Source organism: Podarcis melisellensis (genome assembly GCF_964234715.1).
Source record: "Podarcis melisellensis genome assembly, chromosome: 2".
NCBI classification, from domain to species: Eukaryota; Metazoa; Chordata; class Lepidosauria; order Squamata; family Lacertidae; genus Podarcis; species Podarcis melisellensis.
In genome coordinates, this window is record NC_138529.1 from 110,872,572 (window position 1) to 110,893,950 (window position 21,379).

General features: G+C 46.8%; 1 protein-coding gene and 1 long non-coding RNA gene across 2 annotated transcripts in view; one reads left to right on the top strand and one right to left on the bottom strand.

Moving 5' to 3' along the window:
• Positions 1–21,379, top strand: part of LOC309365473 — a 112,540-nt gene that overhangs the window by 43,054 nt on the left and 48,107 nt on the right. The window lies entirely within an intron of this gene.
• Positions 1,293–21,300, bottom strand: NEU1 (neuraminidase 1). The gene is made up of 6 exons (XM_081903277.1): positions 21,052–21,300; positions 9,475–9,667; positions 6,817–7,079; positions 5,426–5,611; positions 4,183–4,402; positions 1,293–1,993 (listed from the first exon to the last, which is right to left on the bottom strand). Exons 1-6 carry the CDS (start codon positions 21,175–21,177, stop codon positions 1,773–1,775), a joined length of 1,209 nt encoding a protein of 402 aa, XP_081759403.1. The 5' UTR covers positions 21,178–21,300; the 3' UTR covers positions 1,293–1,772.

Consider the following 21,379-nt stretch of genomic DNA (forward strand, 5'->3'; position numbering starts at 1 on the left):
CATTCAGCTTTGTTGGACGTCCACAATGTCTTGTTTCACCAGAACCAAAAAAAATTGCAAGTGTGCTTCACGGCAATTCTACCGGTTAAAACTAGCTGATTCGGTAAAATCGGTTAAAACTTTAAATTCAACATAGTTGCTGATTAAAGCGTGAGGCATCAGGACAGTGTGGCCTGGTTTGCTTGCTGCCTTTGTTCCAGGAATTGGCCTCGATGACGTAAGTTAAGATTGTTGAAAAGAGCTCAGGAAACAGTTAACGCTTAACTACCCTGCCTTACCTCCTGTTACCTGTTCTGTAGGCAAAGTTACACATTTATCTGCTTCAAGAGATAGTGAGGAGTGCCAGCCTGCTATACGGAGGCCCTGTAATTGACATCATCAGTAAAATAACACCAGGTGCTATGTCATGCTGGTTTGATCCTGGCAATATAGCTTAGATGGCTTTTGTAAAGGGATTAGGCTCGATAAATGTATCTATCGGTCTTTCTGTGGCCATACACCACGAGGTGCCATGGTCAGAGGCAGTTTATCACAGAATTGATTGCTCGGTTTTATTATACAGTGGTACCTTGGTTGTGGGTTAAACCACAGAGCCTAGGACTTGCCGATCAGAACGTCAGCGGTTTGAATCCCCGTGACGGGGTGAGCTCCCGTTGCTCGGTCCCAGCTCCTGCCAACCTAGCATTTCAAAAGCACATCAGAGTGCAAGTAGATAAATAGGTACCACTCTGGCGGGAAGGTGAACGGCGTTTCCGTGCGCTGCTCTGGTTCGCCAGAAGTGGCTTAGTCATGCTGGCCACATGACCCGGAAGCTATACGCCGGCTCCCTTGACCAATAAAGCAAGATGAGCGCCGCAACCCCAGAGTTGGTCACGACTGGACCTAATGGTCAGGGGTCTCTTTACCTTGGTTTGCAACCGTTTCGGATTACAACCACGTCAAACCTGGAAGTGCGTGTCCTTTTTTATTATTATTATTACAACCCATTTTGGGGGGGATTACAAACCCCCTTTTTTGGAAGCCCCATTTGTGAAAGCACACCTTGGGTTACAACCTGTTTTGGTTTACAACCAGACCTCTGGAACGGATTGTGGTTGTAAACCAAGGTACTACTGTATGTTCCGATGGATAAACGAGACGCCCAGGTTTCAAGTTATGGATGCTGGGGTTGAACGACAGGAAGTGGCCAGCTTGTGAACTTTCCAGGGGTATCTGGCTGGCTGTTTACATCCAGTTTTTGGGTGCTCCTTCTCACAAGAAATAAGTTTTTAAAATTTGACGGAGACGATAGGTTAAAGGTGCATCAATTAATTTATTACTTCGTCGCAAAACTTCCCAGCTTTCCTCTTTCCGGTTGATCCCACAAACAAACCAATGTATATTAACCGTGTGCTTCTTCATCAGTCTGCTTTCGTCGTCATCAGTCTTCCTCTTTCCAACCCACCCCATCCCTACCCCTCGCCTTCGCAACCTCCACCCACCCAGAAATTCAATAGCAGCATCTGAAATCAGGAGTGTTTCTGAGGTAGAACGGCAGCCCCAACGTCACTGTGGGGAAAGGAATGGCTTGGGCCTGCACGGCCCACTAGGAAGGCTTGTAGACTGTATTTTTCTGCCAAATGCCCTTCGAATCGCTGCCCCGAGCCCTCCCACCCAACGTTGCTGATTTCTCCCCACAAATTCCCTTCTATCCTAACCCAGCAGTCGCAGAGCTTCAAGTGTGACTACAAGGCACAAGGGGAGAGGGGATGGCCGAGGGCCCAAAAGTGTGGTCAGAGTTCCCCGTTGATGCTGATCTTGACCACGGAGACGCTCTCAGTGGACTGGAAGCGCCCCTTCTCATAGATGATGAAGAGGCTGTGAGCATCTTCCGGGGCAGGCCCATCCAGGGACGTCATCGAGGAGTAACCGCTGGCGCCGCTCCAGATCTGCAGGGGCTCCTTCCACCACGAAGAACCGTTGGTGAAGCTCCAACGTAGCGTCATGTTCACCCCTAGGCCAGAGGGAAGAAAGAGAAAGTATGGTCGTGTTCACCTGACAAAAAGGTTCCTCATCAACCAGGCCTCGGGCTGATTTTGTATACCTGAAGGAGCGTCTCCACCCCCATCGTTCAGCCCGGACACTGAGGTCCAGCTCTGAGGGCCTTCAGGCAGTTCCCTCACTGCGAGAAGTGAGGTTACAGGGAACCAGGCAGAGGGCCTTCTCGGTGGTGGCGCCCACCCTGTGGAACACCCTCCCATCAGATGTCAAGGAAATAAACAAGTATCTGACTTTTAGAAGACATCTGAAGGCAGCCCTGTTTAGGGAAGTTTTTAATGTTTTTAATATTCTGTTGGGAGCTGCCCAGAGTGGCTGGGGAAACCCAGCCAGATGGGCAGGGTATAAATAATAAGTTATTTATTGTTATTATTATCATTATTTTGCTTATTTATCCATTATGTTTGTACGACACTCTTCATCTAGAGATCACAGGGCAGTTCACAACATTAAAATACAAAAGGAAGATACAAAATATATAATCAACAAAAGCAAAGCTAGCTAGTAAACACCCCCTCACACGACAGGACCTCAACCTCTTATTCCCATGAGGTGGGAGGCTTGAGCTCTCCAAGCAAGGGTGTCCCAAATTTGGGTTTGCGGCTGTTTTTTGGGACTACAGTTCCCATCATTCCTGATAGCTAGGGATGATGGGAGCTGTAGTCCAACAACAGCCGGAGACCCAAGTTTGGGAAACCCTGCTCCAAGCTATATGGGAGAACACACAAAGCTATTTTGTTTAACCACAATCACAGCCAATGCTAAGGCATAAAATGTATAAACAATACAAGAATGTATTGGCCGTGCTACAGTAAGATTTTCTCATTCCTGTCCTTCCCTTCATTATGTTCCTCCTTGTATTAGATTTCAAGTGCCTTGGAGTCAGGCACCTAACTCTTTATGGAAAAACTAAAGGAGCAAAGTAACATGCGGACGCGGACGGCACTGCAATGATAGCAGCTATTCAACTACACAACAACAAGTTAACTGAACACACAAAACATACCACTGTAGTGAAATGGCTTTGGTTTTATCAGGTTCTTAATATTCTGTTGGGAAAAGCCCAGAGTAGCTGAGGCAACCCAGACAGATGGGCAGTATACAAATAATAAAATTATTTTTATTATTGGAAATCCAATGAATATAATAAAAATAATCAAAAATAAAAATAATGATTTGTGTTGTTTTTTTTAATGCATGGCAAAAATCAAGTGACCTTTTGAATGTGTTCCAGGAATTTTTTGGGGGGGGATTAGTGGTTTTGTTTTTGTTATGTATTTTGTGTTTTTTTATACAGTGGTACCTCGGGTTACAGACACTTCAGGTTACAGACTCCACTAACCCAGAAATAGTACCTCAGGTTAAGAACTTTACCTCAGGATGAGAACAGAAATCATGAGGCGGCAGTGGGAGGCCCGATTAGCTGAAGTGGTACCTCAGGTTAAGAACAGATTCAGGTTAAGAACGGACCTCCAGAACGAATTAAGTTCTTAACCCGAGGTACCACTGTATTGTGATTTTATGCTGTGAACCGCTCCAAGATCTACAGATAAAAGGGCTCCGGTGAAGTTTCTTCTCTTGGCTCTTGTCAAATCTTGCGTTCTTTCAACCAAGAGCATTCTTCAATTTAGAAGTGCAGCGCTTATAAAGTAAAGGTAAAGGTAAAGGTTGGTCCAGTCAAAGGTGACTATGAGCTTGTGGTGCTCATCTCCACCTTCAGGCTGAGGGAGCCGGCGTTTGTCCACAGACAGCTTTTTGGGTCATGTGGCCAGCAGGACTAAGCAGCTTTTGGCGCAACAAGACACCATGACGGAAACCAGAAACGCCTTTTACCTTCCTGCCTCACCTGTACCTATTTATCTACTTGCACTGGCGTGCTTTCGAACTGTTAGGTTGGCAGGAGCTGGGGCAGAGCAACAGGAGCTCACCCCGTCACAGGGATTCGAACCGCCGACCTTCTGATCGGCAAGCCCAAGAGGCTCAACCTGGGAGGACTAGTTGCACCATCAGCTTTGTAGCAGAGGCTGGAAACATTTGTCCCAGCCCAGGAACTGAGTCTGCCATGTTGTCTGCCGGAAGCCACCCCTCTTCCAGCCACACGGAGCCCCTTCTCTCCCTGTGACACACAGATTCCCCCTCACTCACGCCGCTTTTCATGGGCCGGGTTGCTGAAGAAGACGAGGCCGGATTTGACAAGGGCTCCGGCAGCCACTGCAGGGTCCACCAAGGTGTCGTCAAACGTCACGTTCTCCAGAGGGAGGGTGTCGCAGGCGTCGTAGCTGCGAATCACAATGCGGCAACTGCAGTGGTAAAAGTTCTGGTTCCTGGCGTTGATCACCACGGAGCCGTCAGGAAGCTCATAGGGCTGCAAGTAGGTAATTTGGGGAGGGAAGGTGAGAGGGCAGATTTTGAAGGGAATCAGAACATTTCCTAGCTCTGTTCTGAGGGCTCCACTCCACGTGCTCCACTCCCCAATATTTATTTATTCATTCATTCATTCATTCCCCGCCCATCTGGCTGGGTTTCCCCAGCCACTCTGGGACGCTTCCAACAAAATATTAAAATACAGTAGTCCATCAAACATTAAAAGCTTCCCTAAACAAGGCTGTCTTCAGATGTCTTCTAAAAGTCTGGTAGCTGTTGGTCTCTTTGACATCTGGTGGGAGGGCGTTCCACAGGGCGGGTGCCACTACCGAGAAGGCCCTCTGCCTGGTTCCCTGTAACTTGGCTTCTCGCAGTGAGGGAACCGCCAGAAGGCCCTCGGTGCTGGACCTCAGTGTCCAGGCAGAATGATTGGGGTGGAGACGCTCCTTCAGGTATACTGGGCCGAGGCCGTTTAGGGCTTTAAAGATCAACACCAATTGTGCTCAGAAACATACTGGGAGCCAATGCAGGTCTTTCAAGACCGGTGTTATGTGGTCTCGGCAGCCGCTCCCAGTCACCAGTCTAGCTGCCGCTTTCTGGATTAGTTGTAGTTTCCGGGTCACCTTCAAAGGTAGCCCCACGTAGAGCACATTGCAGTAATAATTGATTATTTATACACCATTCTACATACCACCCTTTATCCAAAGATCTCCAGGGAAGGTTCTTAGGAACGCTTCCTTCGCACTGTTTAACATATTAAAAACAGATGCTAAAACTGGGTCTGCTTAGCTTCGGAAAGAGAACACTGAGAGAAGGTATGTTGCCACACTTTTATTGTGGTTGTGAATCGATTCAAGGCTTTCTCCAGGGGGTTGGGACTAGATGAATCTGGGCGTCCCTCTACAACTCTACAATTCCACAATTCTGCTTACCACAGCCAGGGCTTCCAAACGACGCAGCGACAAAACTCGCTGCTTGTTTCGTCCCTGCCGCTTGCAGGATTGTAGCTCAGGATCACACTCACCTGGCATTCGTCGGGATTGAAGTCACTGAGCAACTTCACCTTGCCATAAGGGATCCCATGCAAGGGCTGCCGCCCGTATCGCCAGTTTAAGCCGTGGTCGTCGCTGAGGAGGCACGAGATCCCGTCCTGCAAAAGTGTCCCGTGGCCACAAACGATCAATCGCCCCTTCTTGGGCTCATAACGTTTCTGAAAGGCAGAGGTGACCAAGTGGGAGTTAGGCCTATTCCCTGCAGTTATTCTTGCATGCACACGGCACTGCTTCAGTCCTCTGGATGAGGGTCCTACAGCCTTGTTTCCTGGCTACCAGCAGTAGCGCTGAGTGGAAGCAGCAACACGTAGCCACAAACTGACCCAACCCCTGCCACCCTCCAGGCTCCTAAGATTTTAGCAAGCCTTGCCATGGGCTGTTGAGCATATCTCCAGCAGCAATGAGGTCTAGGAACTTGCCGTTTTGTTAAACGCAAGTTGAGATTCTCCAGAAGTTGAACATTTAGTATTTACTTAATTAATTTAAATTGTCTCTGTGCCAGTGTGTTGTTTTTTTTTAAAGGGTGCTTTACAGCCTAAATTAAACTGTTGGATAAAGGACACTCCATACCTGTGGAATCATGGGAGACACAAAACCATGGTTATTAAATTAACAAAGACATTCGGTGGAAAGACACTATGCCCATGGCTGAGGGTAATTGTTTGAACCCTTCCAAAGGATATGGGGGGGGGGGAGGAAAAATCGTATGGGAAATTTAAAAATTGGAAGGAGATAATATAATGTATGTAAAAATCCCAATATAATTTAAATTAACTACTTTCTTTCTTTCTTTCTTTCTTTCTTTCTTTCTTTCTTTCTTTCTTTCTTTCTTTCTCCTTCTCTCTCCCTCCCTTTCTCTCTCCCTCCCTCCTTCAAAACACCACCCATAAAACTGTCATTCATATTATTATAATAACTATGATTTATTTGCTGCCCATCTGGCTGGGTTTCCCCAGCCGCTCTGTACAGCTTACAGCAAAATATAAAAACATCTGAAGAAGTGTATCTGTGCATTTGAAGAAGTGTGCATGCACACGAAGGCTTATACCCAGAACGAGCTTAGTTGATTTTTTTTTAAAAAAAATTTAAAATAAAAACACAGTGAGACATCAAACCTTAAAAACTTCCCTAGATGCCTTCTAAAAGTCAGATAGATGTTTATTTCATTGACATCTGAAGGGAGGGCGTTCCACAGGGCGGGGGCCACTACCGAGAAGGCCTCTGCCTGGTTCCCTGAAATTTCACTTTTCACAGAGAGGGAACCGCCAGAAGGCCCTCAGAGTTGGACCTCAGTGTCTGGGGGTGGAGATGCTCCTTCAGGTATACTGGACCGAGGCCGTTTAGGGCTTTAAAGGCCGCTTACCTGAATGCCATAGCCTGGTCCCGGGGCAAACATGGTTGTGCCAATGTCCTCAGAGAGGTTCCGGGGGATGCTCCATGTGACGCCGTCGTCGCGGCTGCGAATGATCATGGTGCTGGCCGTGGGGCATTTGTTGTAGTGAGCGCAGAGCGTATAAACCAGGAACACCATGTCCTTTTCAGAGTCCACCACAACCGCTCCCAGGTTGAGGCCATCTTGCAGGGAACCGTCGTCAACTATGAAGGACGTCGGCGTCCAGGTGGCGCCTGGAAGAGACAGGCCGGCATTATTATGAGAAACGCGCCTGAGGCGCTGCACAAAACTCTGGCACGTGTGAGGCGTGAGCCTGCCTTTGCTAACTTTGCGCCTTCCAGAAGTTTCCGTGCAGGCTGGGTGCCATAGGAGTTGTAGTCCAAAGCCCCTGAGCGGCGCCGGGTTGGCAGATACTGGCATAAGCTTTCACGGCAGATCTAGAAATTAGCCAAGCGCATTTTGTGACCGGTGTGGGCCCAATTGTGACCACGTGGAGATCTCTGATTTTCCATCCGCCTTGGCCCTCCAGCTTTCTTAAGCAGCTAAGCAGAAAGGGCTTATTTGTGGAATTTATATCCCAGCGGTTTCTCCAAGGAGTACATGGTTCACCTGCCCTCCACTAATCCCTACAATGACCCTGTGAGGTGGGTTAAGAGGCTGTGACTCTGAGGACCTGGGAGATCAGGGTTCGAATCCCCGCTTGGCTATGAAGCTCACTGGGTGACGTTGAGCCAGTTGCTGCCTCTTAACCTACCTCACAGGGTTGTTGTAGGGAGCAAGACGGTTTGAACATATAATAATAATAATAATAATAATAATAATAATAATAATAATAATTTATAAATTATACCCCACCCATCCCCAGCCACTCTGGGCGGCTTCCAACAAAGTATTAAAATACAGTGGTCTGTTAAACATTAAAAGCTTCCCTAAACAGGGCTGTCTTCAGATGTCTTCTAAAAGTCTGGTAGTTCTTCTCTTTGATATCTGGTGGGAGGGCGTTCCACAGGGCGGGCGCCACCACCGAGAAGGCCCTCTGCCTGGTTCTCTGTAACTTGGCTGCTCGCAGTGAGGGAACCGCCGGATGGCCCTCAACGCTGGACCTCAGTGTCCGGGCAGACAGGGGGTAGAGACGCAATGGGGGTAGAGACGCTCCTTCAGGTATACTGATCCTGGTCTGACTGCACTACCTACTGATCAGTTTCCAGGCCCAATTCAAAGTGCTGATTTTGACCTATAAAGCCTTAAATGGTTCAGGACCGCAATACCTCAAGGACCGCCTCTTTCCATATGAACCCACCATATGAACCCTGCGATCATTTTCTGAGACCCTCCTTCATGTGCCTCCTCCTCGAGAGGTCCAGAGGGTGGCAACACAAGAACAGGGCCTTCTCTGCAGTGGCTCCCCACCTGTGGAATGCTCTCCCAAGGGAAGCTCGCATGGTGCCTTCATTATACACCTTTATTTGCCAGGCAAAACGTGTTTTTTTAAAATTTTAATTTATTTAAAAAAAAATTATTTGATTGACATCCTATGCCCTTTTAAAATGTGTTTTTTCGGGGGGGGGCTTTTGGGTTGTTTTCATTTTTTATTATGTATTTTGTTGTTTTATATCTTGATTTTATTCTGTGAACCGCCCTAAAACCCCCAGGTGTAGGGCGGTATATGAATTCAATAGATAAAATAATACAGTGCACCCTCCGGATATGAACTTAATTCATTCTGGGGGTCCTTATGTACCCTGAAAAGTCTGCAACATGAGGCACCGTTTCTGCGCATGCGCAGCGCGATGCAGCCCTTCTGTGCATGTGCAAAGCGCGCAGAGTGCTTCTGCCCGGACACTGAGGTCCAGTGCCGAGGGCCTTCTGGCGGTTCCCTCGCTGCGAGAAGCCAAGCTACAGGGAACCAGGCAGAGGGCCTTCTCGGTAGTGGCGCCTGCCCTGTGGAACGCCCTCCCACCAGATGTCAAACAGAAAAACAACTACCAGACTTTTAGAAGACATCTGAAGGCAGCCCTGTTTAGGGAAGCTTTTAATGTTTAATAGTTCCAGTTACAGATAGGTAGCCGTGTTGGTCTGCCATAGTCAAAACAAAAAAAATTCCTTCCAGTAGCACCTTAAAGACCAACTAAGTTAGTTCTTGGTATGAGCTTTCGGTATCTGAAGAAGTGTGCATGCACACGAAAGCTCATACCAAGAACTAACTTAGTTGGTCTTTAAGGTGCTACTGGAAGGAATGTTTAATAGGTTATTGTATTTTAATACTCTGTTGGAAGCCGCCCAGAGTGGCTGGGAAACCCAGCCAGATAGGCGGGGTATAAATAATAAGTTGTTGTTGTTGTTTTTGTTGTTGTTGTAGTAAAGTAACCCGAGGGTCCACTGTAACAACAACAACAACAATTAACAGAGGAGGGGAGACCAGTTATGCTGTTTTTGGAGGGGAAAAGTGGGATATAAATGCAGTAAATAATAATAAAAAAATTATAAGTAGGTGGCTTCCCTTAAAACACACACACAAAATTAAACAGCCCACCCCTGAAATTGTGCTCCAGCACTCGCAGCTCCTTAGGGGTCTGCGGACACCCTTGTCTTCCAGCCCCCTCCCCACAGGCCTTGCTCCCCTCAAACCTTTGTCCAGCGACCTGCGGAGGGCTATAAACTTCGCCCCGGTGTCGGAGGCAGAGTGCTTCCTGGCTTCGGAGAAGGCTAAGAGGGTGCCCTGTGGCGTCGCCGCGATGAGGGGGACTCTGAAGGTGTTCACCTCCCCAATGACGCTGCCGCTCACCCATAGGAGCTGCTCCATCGTGATCATGGGCTTCACCTGCCGAGACACAAAACGCAGAAGGGACTTTCAAGGGAGAACGGGTTTTTCCAACGTCCCCCGCAAGAACCGACTGTTGTAAACAAAAATTGCCCTTTTCCCTTATGGGGTATCCAAGAGCCCATATAGAGTCCTTATGTAGGTTCCCTATTGGTAGGAGAAGATAACAGAGGCCAACCAGAGAATATTGAGAAGCAAAGCAGCTAGTAAGCTTGATCTTCATTGATCTGTTGCAACAGGGTGCTCCCCTCACCTGCAGAAGAAGAGGAGGACCCAGAAAAATGGCGCGCAGGGCCTTATAAAGACTTTTGAAATTGCCACCCTGTAGATCAAGACCACCCCCAGAAACATCATACATACATCACAGAAGGGGTGTAACCTAAGACCACCCCTCAGATACATCACACCTACATCACAGAAAATGCGGTCTAAAACAGAAATTTGAATGTTGTTTTTCTCCTGTCGTTGTTTATCTTCTGTCTGGCAGGCTACTTGATTGGATTGCCTGGGGAGTCTGGCTAGTCATTTGCAATGATAAATATTTAGTTCCTGGGCGAGGTCACAGGCTCACACCCTATTCATAAATGTGCCCTTAAGACATGATTTGCGAGGAAAGAGACAAGAGGGAGGTTTCCCACTTTGACCTTGCAGAGAAAACATTTGCTCAGTTTAGGAATCAAAATGGTTCCAGGTTGGTCTTCCTGTGCTGATCTATGTACGTGCTTGGTTGGTACGCTTATGAACATTACCATATATCTAAGACCTCAAAATTCCTATCACACGACAACACAGCCATTTGCAAAAGTGAGGGCTCGGTGCGTGGCACAGGTTTTGACCACAGTAAGCTTCGCCCAATCAAAGTGAGAATTTGTTTACAGCAATTTTTTTAAAAAATATTTAAACTTACATTTCTAAAAAAAAAACCAGAATTTTTTCTATTAGGAATACTACCAATGGAAATATATGTGTGTGTGTGTGTATATATATATATATATATTTGCTTTCGTAGATTTTCATATATATATATATATATGACCATTGTTTATGTACGCAGTTATGGCAGCCAGAATAATAGTGGCAAGAAATAGCAACACCGTAGAGGTCCCAGGCCCTAAGGAAGTTAGATTAGCCTCAACCAGAGCCAGGGCCTTCTCAACACTGGCTCCGGCCTGGTGGAACACTCTGTCTCATGAGACCAGGGCCCTGCGGGATCTGATTTCTTTCCGCAGAGCCTGTAAGACATAGTTGTTCTGCCTGGCTTGGAATCAACTTGATCCCCTCCCCCTCTTTTTCCTTTCCTTCTTCTGTGATGGAACTCCTATTTGGGGACTTCCCTGGCTTTCTTCTGGCCCACGTAGGACCAGTCTGGATAGTTGGCCTTGGTGAAAATTTGACGTTTTCACCCCCCAAAAGTTTTTGATTTGAGTTTCTACTGAAATGAGGCTGCATTTTAATGTTGTACAGTGGTACCTCAGGTTAAGAACTTAATTCGTTCTGGAGGTCCGTTCTTAACCCGAAACTGTTCTTAACCTGAAGCACCACTTTAGCAAATGGGGTCTCCCACTGCCACTGGAGCATGATTTCCGTTCTCATCCTGAAGCAAAGTTCTTAACCCGAGGTACTATTTCTGGGTTAGCAGAGTCTGTAACCTGAAGCGTCTGTAACCAGAGGTACCACTGTATTTTAATCTAGTTTTTAAGTTGTATGTTAACCAATTGTTTTTATACCTGGTGTTAGCTGCCCTGAGCCCGGTCTTGGCTGGGGAGGGCGGGGTATAAATAAAATTTATTGAAATGTCAACGCACATTTTAAAATGTAGAGCAAAGCACCTCTTGCTTTAATAATAATAATAATAATTTTTATTTATACCCTGCCCTCCCCAGCCAAGGCCGGGCTCAGAGCGGCTTACAAGCAATAATAAAAACAAGTTGAATTATTACAACTTAGAAACAAAATTAAAATACAACACTGAAAGATTTAGCCGAGGGTACAGTTGAAGGAAGGTGAGGACAGGTGACCTCACCTAGGTCCGAAACCCTGTGCACAAATGGAATGAATCATCAGTTACAGCCTCGATCATTCCATCACCGAATTACTGGCTGGCTTTGTGTCAATAACTCAAAGAGCGCCAGTGACAATCTGCAATCGTACGTTCCCAGCCCAAACCATTACACCTGAGTCCACGCCAGGAACTTTTTCTGGCTGCAATGTGGGCTTCAGATTGTAGTGCTGGCCCAAGTATACCAGCCTGTACCTTCATGGGACGAGCAGCCTGTGCCTTCCTGGGATGAGCCTTTTTAAGAAAAAGGCTGTCCAAAGAATGAGAGGGGGGAATGAAGGAAGGTGAGGACAGGTGACCTCACCTAGGCCCGAAGTCACCCTCCACCAAAGCAGGCTCAAAGCTTCTCAAAGCTTTTCAAAATCATTTTCTCAGCAGCTAAGCACCAGAAACATTCCGCTTTGCTGTAACAAAAGGTAGGGAACACAGTCCATTGTTTCTCAGGCCTTTCTGATGCCTTCTGGCCTTGCTAAAGAACCACATTGCAACTTGCTTTCTGTTCGGGAACCAGGCCAGAACAAGAGATTGAAACATATCTGAACACACTGAAACCCCTTTCCTGGGAAGAGTCCAATAGTCCCAAGACAGCTTTCTGTTCATGCTCAGAGGAACTCATGGGGCAGGACTCTGGAAGGAGGAGAAAGGCGGAGGGAACTGGAAAGGGGTATATATGCTTGTGCACATGACTGTGAATTTCGTGCATGCTTTTTGTGACTTATCACACTTGCTCCTTCTACCAGTTCATGGATGGTAGAAATAAAAGCCCTCTCTCCGAAACTATTCCTTGAGTGTCTGTTGACTCCCACTCCCCTTTCCCAGGCGCAATATTTTTCCCACCCGAGGGCAAAGCCCCATAAGGCTACACAGTGTGCTAGCAAATGTGAAGCTTTCCACGCCTTCTTACACATCCTGTGCCATTTCCCTGCTATTTTCCATCCCACAACTGCTGTTTTCTGCCAGGCATGTGATCAGAGGTGCCGATGAGTCATCGGCAGTGAAGCTAGGAGGCAAGCGCTCTGCGTCCTTGATTGTCACACTTCAAGTGAGCCCACATCTCTCTCTCTCTGTGTCCTTTGACTAAATCGACCTCTTACCTGCCTGAACCTGGAATGTGTCAAGTTCAATGTCAGGGGAGAGAGTTCTTGATAAGCCTGTTCCCCTGACATGCTTTCCAAGGGAGGAGCAGAGAGCGAGGGCATTCATCTGTCTCAAGAGACAATGGAGTGTGCTTCCGGGGGTGAAGTCAAACCACTGCATTCCCAGGACCAAAAGGACCTCCCTGGGCACAAGTATGGAGGTCCTGGGCTGGCCAGATAACAAGACTCCTCTTTCGGCCTCGATGTGGTTTTGTTGTTGTTGTTTAGTCGTTTAGTCGTGTCCGACTCTTTGTGACCCCATGGACCAGAGAACGACAAGCACTCCTGTCTTCCACTGCCTCCCGCAGTTTGGTCAAACTCATGTTTGTAGCTTTGAGAACACTGTCCAACCATTTCATCCTCTGTCATCCCCTTCTCCTTGTGCCCTCCATCTTTCCCAACATCAGGGTCTTTTCCAGGGAGTCTTCTCTTCTCACGAGGTGGCCAAAGTATTGGAGCCTCAGCTTCAGGATCTGTCCTTCCAGTGAGCACTCAGGGCTGATTTCCTTCAGAATGGAGAGGTTTGATCTTCTTGCAGTCCATGGGACTCTCAAGAGTCTCCTCCAGCACCAGAATTCAAAGACATCAATTCTTCGGCGATCAGCCTTCTTTATGGTCCAGCTCTCACTTCCATACACCACTACTGGGAAAACCATAGCTTTTACTATACGGACCTTTGCTGGCAAGGTGAAGGCAGTGATCCATGAAGGGGAGTGGAGGTTTAGGGTGAAATAAAAAATTGAAAGATAAATGTTCATAACTGCATATATGAACCACATGTCTGAAATCCCACAGAAAAAGTCCTGAAACCATTTTGTCTCTCCCAAGTTGACCTCAAATATTTCTCTGCAAGGCCGAAGGAAAATGGAAACGCCTCCCCATTGTCTCCCCCTTCACAAATCCTGTTTTAAGCCTACGTCTGTGTATGAATAGGATGAGCCTGTGACCTGGCTCAGGAACTAAGTATTTGTCATGACAAAAGACTGGCCAGGCTCCCCAGGGTATCCAATCAAGTGACCATTAACAGGTAACCTGCCAGACAGGAGATAAACAAGGCACTCAGATTTCTGTTGTAGACCACCCTTTCTGTGATGTATCTGGAGGGTGGTCTTGAGCTACACCCCTTCTGTGATGTAGGTATGATGTTTCTGGGGGTGTTCTTGGACTCCAGGGCGGGCAATTTAAAATGTCTATATAAGAACGGACACACCTTTGTTCGGGCTCCTCCTCCTTTCCTGCGTGTGAGGGGAGCACCCTGTTGCAACAGCTTTAATAAAGATCAGGCCTACTAGCTGCTTTGCTTCTCAATATTCTCTGGTTGGCCTCTGTTCTTTCCTCCGACCGATGGAGAACCTACAAAGGACTCTATAAGGGCTCTTGTGTTCCCCATAAGGGAATAAGGGCAGATTTTTGTTTTTTACAAGGGCCAGAGTTCTCTTTCCCAAGCTGATCAGCCCCATCTGCCCTTCGCCTCCCTCTGCAGCACGTGCAGAACTTGACCGATGGACCTTTGAACCTTGAAAATATTGCCGTTTTGCAGTCCTGCAAAAGGCAGCATTAGGTGGGAGGAGCTGTAGCTTCCGGGTAGTGATCGTCTGCAGAAGGTCTTAGGTTCAGTCCAGGCTCAGACTCCCTGCCTCAAACCCTGGAGAGCTGCTGCCAGTCCGAGTAGGAAATACTGAGTTACATGGAACAACGGTCTGACTCTTTGTGTAAGACAGCTCCAGATATTTCCATGAGACGTCCAGCCAATGCTCAGCACATGTGCTTCCTGCGGTTGCTGATAGGAGCAAGTTAAACCCGTGATTTTCCTGTTTGGCATCAGTGGGGCTTCAAAATGCTTTAATGATATAATAATAATACATTTTATTTATACCCTGCCCTCCCCATCCAAGACCAGGCTCAGGGCGGCTAACACCAGGTATAAAAACAATTGGTAAACATACAACTTAAAAACAAGATTAAAATACAACTGCCTCATTTCAGTAGAAACTCAAATCAAAAACTTTTGGGGGATGAAAACGTCAAATCTTCACCAAGGCCAACTATCCAGACTGGTCCTACATGGGCCAGAAGAAAGCCAGGGAAGTCCCCAAATAGGAGTTCCATCACAGAAGGAGGAAAGGAAAGAGGGGGAGGGGATCAAGTTGATTCCAAGCCAAAGGCCAGGCGCAACAACTCTGTCTTACAGGCCCTGCGGAAAGAAATCAGATCCTTTACTGTGGCTGGATCCTAACCAAGTTTTTGTATGTTAACAACAAAGGTATTGACCACCCCAGAAAAGACAGAAGGGCTTCCATGCTTCGTCGAAGGACAGAATTTGCCTTCCAATATGTTTTTTTTTTTTTTAAAAAAAGTTATTCATCCCCATTCCCATGCCTATTGCCTTATGATAGCACACACAAATTCCAATTTTTTAAGCCACGTTAAATGTAACTGGCATAAGCAAGTTATTTATCAACGCTTTGTGTCTTGGCTGAATAGCTTTCTTTGACGGAAGCCTAATAAGGCAAGCGGCACATAAGAGTGATTTGATTTCACAGCCCAGATTCTTGTCTGTGATCATGATCTGCTGGGCACGTGGTTAACCGTTCTCACGCAAAAGTCACTGGAACTTAGATGTGCATTATGCTAATTCATTAATTAACTAAATTCATATGTAGCCCCTTCATCTGTGGATCACAGGACGGTTTATGGTATAAAAACTGCAAAAAACCCACACTGCATAATAACAAACAAAACACTATCCCACCCCATTCCTTAAAGTATCGTGAAATATCCTGTCCCCATTTCCATTTGGGAAAACTTGCAGAGTGTTAGCATCATTGTCTTTTATGCTAACCGTGATTTGGCTTTTTTCCCAGTGTCAGGGCATAAGTAGCCAAAATGGTGAAACAGAGAAGTATCAGCAGGCTTGGTTAAACCACTCCGGACATTGCAGCTCCCGGAGGAGAACAGGGGTTCTCCTATTAACTCCCAGCACTCTTAACGAACTAGTAAAAGGTAAAGGGACCCCTGACCATTAGGTCCAGTCGTGACCGACTCTGGGGTTGCGGCGCTCATCTCGCTTTATTGGCCGAGGGAGCCAGCATACAGCTTCCGGGTCATGTGGCCAGCATGACTAAGCCGTTTCTGGCGAACCAGAGCAGCACATGGAAACGCTGTTTACCTTCCTGCCGGAGAGGTACCTATTTATCTACTTGCACTTTGACGTGCTTTTGAACTGCTAGGTTGGCAGGAGCAGGGACAGAGCAACGGGAGCTCACCCCATTGTGGGGATTCGAACCGCCGACCTTCTGATTAGCAAGTCCTAGGCTCTGTGGTTTAACCCTCTTAATGAACTACACTTCCCAGAATTCCTTGAGGGAAGGACATGACAGTTTAAAGTGGTATGATACTGGTTTGAGTGTCTAGTACAGACAGGTCCGTTGCGTGTGGAACCTTGAAGAGAAGCACTCCGTATACAGCAACATTTTGTTGCAGGTTTATCACCTATTCATTGCCGAGAAAGCAGGGGAAGAGGAACGACAAAGTCTGCAGCGACGGTGTGTTGTTTGTTTAAGTTTTAATTTTGGAAATCTGCCCACCCCAGTCTCATTGCTAAGCCACAGCTTGTTTAAAAGTTGCAGTAACTGGGAACATCTACTTGGCACTGCTCCGACATCTGTTTGGCACTTCAGAAGACGGCCCGCGTACTTGGGAGCAGTGCAGCCAAGGTTGGGGTCAACTCGACATTTCCCTCCCACAAAATAAGGAAGGAACCGGCAGTTATGTGGACAAATTGAGGAGGAGGGCAAGCAGAATGGCCACATCGCCAAGAGGTGCAACCAGGGAGAAACCGCCTGCTGCCTTCTCCTGAGAACTTTGCACCAGAAATAATAATAATAATAATAATAATAATAATAATAATAATTTATTACTTATACCCCGCCCATCTAGCTGGGTTTCCCCAGCCACTCTGGGCGGCTTCCAACAAGAGATTAAAAATACATTAAAACTTTTCAGATACAAGGAACAGTATACCTTATTTATCTAAGAACACAGCCGGTTACGTCTTGTGTGTTTATTGAGTCTCTCTCTCTCAGCCTAGCCTACTTTGCAAGAACGTTGTGTGAGGATAAACTTGGGGGCGGGACAGCAGGAGAAGAACCGTGTACAGTGGTACCTCGGGTTAAGTACTTAATTCGTTCCGGAGGTCCTTTCTTAACCTGAAACTGTTCTTAACCTGAAGCACCACTTTAGCTAATGGGGCCTCCTGCCGCCGGAGCCCCATTTCTGTTCTCATCCTGAAGCAAAGTTCTTAACCTGAAGCACTATTTCTGGGTTAGCGGAGTCTGTAACCTGAAGTGTATGTAACCCGAGGTACCACTGTATGCTGCTTTGAGCTCCTGGGAGGAAACACGGTTTATAAATGCGGAAACAAAAATGCCGTTGATAGCATCTGGCACCATCAAATGTCTTGATTCAGGGGTGGGGAATCTTAAGTCCAATATTGAGGGACACAAAGATGCCATTACAGTCCCGGCCGTTGCTTTCACCTTAACCGGCTATATGCAGGGGGAAGAGCTGGGCTACTGACTGCTGTTAATTGGGGGGGGGGGGCTGCCGCTGTGCTGTTTTTATTCTGATTGTCTGAATGTTTTTAATAATCATAGAGCTGGAGAGCTGGAAGGGACCCAGATGGTCATTCAGTCCAACCGCCTGCAATGCAGGAATCTCAACGCAACAGATCACATTCAAGGATCACCGGGCCGTTTACAATATAAAAACTTGGAAATGCAGAACATAGTAATATACAAACAAAAAGGCCATAGGTTGTTTAATTACCCAAAGGCCGGGTTCTACAGGAATGTTTTCATAATAAAGGCATCCTTGGGAAAAGCATTCCAAAAAGGGGGAACCACTGCAGAAAACTAATACACACACAGAGTTTTGATTCTATTGTTTTGAAGTATTTCCGCCGCCCCTTTATGATTTTAGCTGTTCTTCTTTTATCTGTAAGTCATCTTGAATCTCCATCAGGGAAAAGGCAGGGGATAAATAAATATTTGACAACCCCCACCACTACCCAAAAGGCAGAATAAGCATGTGCAAAGCAGGGGCTTGCCATATATATATATATATATATATATATATATATATGCAGGTTTTGGTGTCCTCGGGTGTCTTCCCGTGTAAAAGTTGGGGTGTCTAGGCGACGTTTCGACGAGGTCTCACTCGTCATCTTCAGGCTGGTGCTTTCGGCTTCTTGTTACTGGAACAGAGCAGGATCTCAGTGTTTGAGTTCCTATAAATACTGTTGAGGGGGTGTGGTGTATAGCCTCCAATGTTCTGGGCAGAGAGGAAGTTCCCAGGCTAGTGTGCCTTTTCTTCTTTTGTTCCTTAATTACTTGAGGGATATCTTGAGTGATTTCTTGAGTGATATCCTGAGTACCACTTAGGTGGGTCATTAGGTGTGGATTAGTTGCTAAAGTTTTTGTGTCTTGACCTCTTGAACTTTGTGAAGAGTTTTTCTGAGAAGATGGCTGTACTGCACTTAGTTGTGCTCTGGCTTGGCTTCGTGTATAGGGGCGAGCTGTGGTTTTGTGGCCTGTGTCAGCCAGATCTGTGTAGGGATTGCAGGGGGGTGCAGCATCCGGAGGTGCCACCATGGTTTGGCTACTGGATGGTGTCTGTAATTTATCTGTGGAGAGGGTCTGGGTTTGGGTCTGGTGTGGTTGATTGGTGATAGCGTTCTGTGTGCCTCTGGATCTGGTGTCAGTTTTTGTGGGGAGGGCTAATTTCCAGATGTCTGGCAAGCGGGATGTGTCGTCACGCTTGTTCATGTTGTGAGGGTGTTTCTCTATCTCGATGGCTTCCATGATTATTCTCTTGTGGTGATGTTCCATGTTAAAGAGCAATTTGGAATCTGCAAAATTAATTTCGTGTCCTGTTTCTTTCATGTGTTGGAAAAGAGAGGAAGTTTTTTCTTCTTTTTTGACGGCATTCTTGTGTTCTGCGATACGTGCATTTATTCGTCTGTTTGTTTGTCCAATGTACGTGGCTGGGCAGACTTTGCAGGGTATTTCATAGACCCCTTGGTTTTCCAACTGGATTTTATCCTTGGGGTTTCTGAGGATATTGGCTATTTTTTGGTTGGTGCAAAAGGCTGTTTTGATATTGTGTTTATGGAGGATTTTGCTAATTTTATCTGTAGTGCCCTTGATATAAGGAAGGAGGGCCATGCCATTGTTTTCTTCTGTGTCTTGGTTTTTGGGGGGTGTTTCTTTTTGGATTAGCTTCGTAACCCTGTTTTGCTGGTATCCATTGGCAATTAACACATTTGAGAGATTCTGTAACTCAGTTGTCAAGTGGTCTTTGTCAGCCAGGCGTTTGGTTCTGGAGATGAGAGTCTTGGCTACGGAGTTTATTTGTGCAGGGTGGTGGTGTGATTGTGCATGTAAGTAGCGGTTGGTGTGTGTTTTTTTCCGGTAGATAGTGTGTCCTAGGGAGCCATCAGGTTTTTTGTAGATTAGGACGTCAAGGAAGGGAAGTTGGTTGTTGGCTTCTATTTCCATAGTGAATTGTATTTTGGGGTGTAGGCTGTTGAGATGTGTGAGGAAGCTATCCAGTTTTTCCTTCCCGTGTGGCCAAATTACAAATTTGCAATCCCTACACAGATCTGGCTGACACAGGCCACAAAACCACAGCTCGCCCCTATACACGAAGCCAAGCCAGAGCACAACTAAGTGCAGTACAGCCATCTTCTCAGAAAAACTCTTCACAAAGTTCAAGAGGTCAAGACACAAAAACTTTAGCAACTAATCCACACCTAATGACCCACCTAAGTGGTACTCAGGATATCACTCAAGAAATCACTCAAGATATCCCTCAAGTAATTAAGGAACAAAAGAAGAAAAGGCACACTAGCCTGGGAACTTCCTCTCTGCCCAGAACATTGGAGGCTATACACCACACCCCCTCAACAGTATTTATAGGAACTCAAACACTGAGATCCTGCTCTGTTCCAGTAACAAGAAGCCGAAAGCACCAGCCTGAAGATGACGAGTGAGACCTCGTCGAAACGTCGCCTAGACACCCCAACTTTTACACGGGAAGACACCCGAGGACACCAAAACCTGCATTCCTGTACCCGTGAAAATCTACGAAAGCATATATATATATATATATATATATATATATATATATATATATATATATATATATATTTCTTTCTTTCTTTTGGAAAGAATTAGGAGTATAGCATCTAGATCAAGGGAAGTAATAGTGCCACTGTATTCTGCTCTGGTCAGACCTCACCTGGAGTACTGTGTCCAGTTCTGGGCACCACAGTTCAAGAAGGACACTGACAAACTGGAACGTGTCCAGAGGAGGGCAACCAAAATGGTCAAAGGCCTGGAAACGATGCCTTATGAGGAACGGCTAAGGGAGCTGGGCATGTTTAGCCTGGAGAAGAGGAGGTTAAGGGGTGATATGATAGCCATGTTCAAATATATAAAAGGATGTCACATAGAGGAGGGGGAAAGGTTGTTTTCTGCTGCTCCAGAGAAGCGGACACGGAGCAATGGTTCCAAACTACAAGAAAAAAGATTCCACCTAAACATTAGGAAGAACTTCCTGACAGTAAGAGCTGTTTGACAGTGGAATTTGCTGCCAAGGAGTGTGGTGGAGTCTCCTTCTTTGGAGGTCTTTAAGCAGAGGCTTGACAACCATATGTCAGGAGTGCTCTGATGGTGTTTCCTGCTTGGCAGGGGGTTGGACTCGATGGCCCTTGTGGTCTCTTCCAACTCTATGATTCTATGACTTGATATTTCAGAAAAGGCATTGAAGTAGGTCAACATGGCAGGAGATTGGGAAATCAGAACTTCCTTATACTCCGCATCCCCCCTCCCGCGTTTCTAGCACTGATTTTATTTTATTTTATACTTCCGTATAGGGTGGAGACACACCATAATCTCTTTCTTTTTTTTATTTGTTTAGGGCCTCCAAAGCTTTCCATCCGGTCCGGACCGGGGGAATGGAGAGAGGCACAATACGTGGCCGGACCGGTTGGGTTCAGTGGGTCTGAGGACCCAACGACATGCCCCAGCTAAGCCTTCCAGTTATGTGGGGTTATGAGGCTGGGGAGCAGAGCAGATTGGGCGGAGGACAAAACAAAGACCCCCCCCCCGGGACATTTCCAATCGTACCTGATCAGGGGTGGCCACCCCGCGCGTTTCCCAGCAGCAGAGCCCCAGAAACAGCAGCGGCCGTAGGCAGAAACCCGGCCTGGCCCAAGGGTGGGATCTCCTCCGGGGATCACGTCTAGCACCCATTGCTTCGGCCGTCAGGATCCCCTCTTCCGCATCCACCCGGGCCGCTTCCCCTTTAAGCGCGCCGCTGGGACCGAATGTTGGGTTTAAACTGTAGCAACCCGAGGGAACTCCCGGGCCGCCAGCCGCCCTCTGATTGGCTGGCTTTGGAGAATGGAACGCAGAAGGCCGGCTTCAAAGGCAGCACGTGACCATGCCATGACCT

Bases quoted from the DNA above. Each gene is read 5' to 3' on its own strand.
- NEU1 (XM_081903277.1), bottom strand. From the start codon at position 21,177: ATGGGTGCTAGACGTGATCCCCGGAGGAGATCCCACCCTTGGGCCAGG. The intron at 4,403-5,425 runs GTGAGTGTGATC...ACCTACTTGCAG, and splicing joins TCAATCCCGACGAATGCCAG to CCCTATGAGCTTCCTGACGG. The intron at 1,994-4,182 runs GTGAGTGAGGGG...CCTCTGGCCTAG, and splicing joins CCCGGCCCATGAAAAGCGGC to GGGTGAACATGACGCTACGT.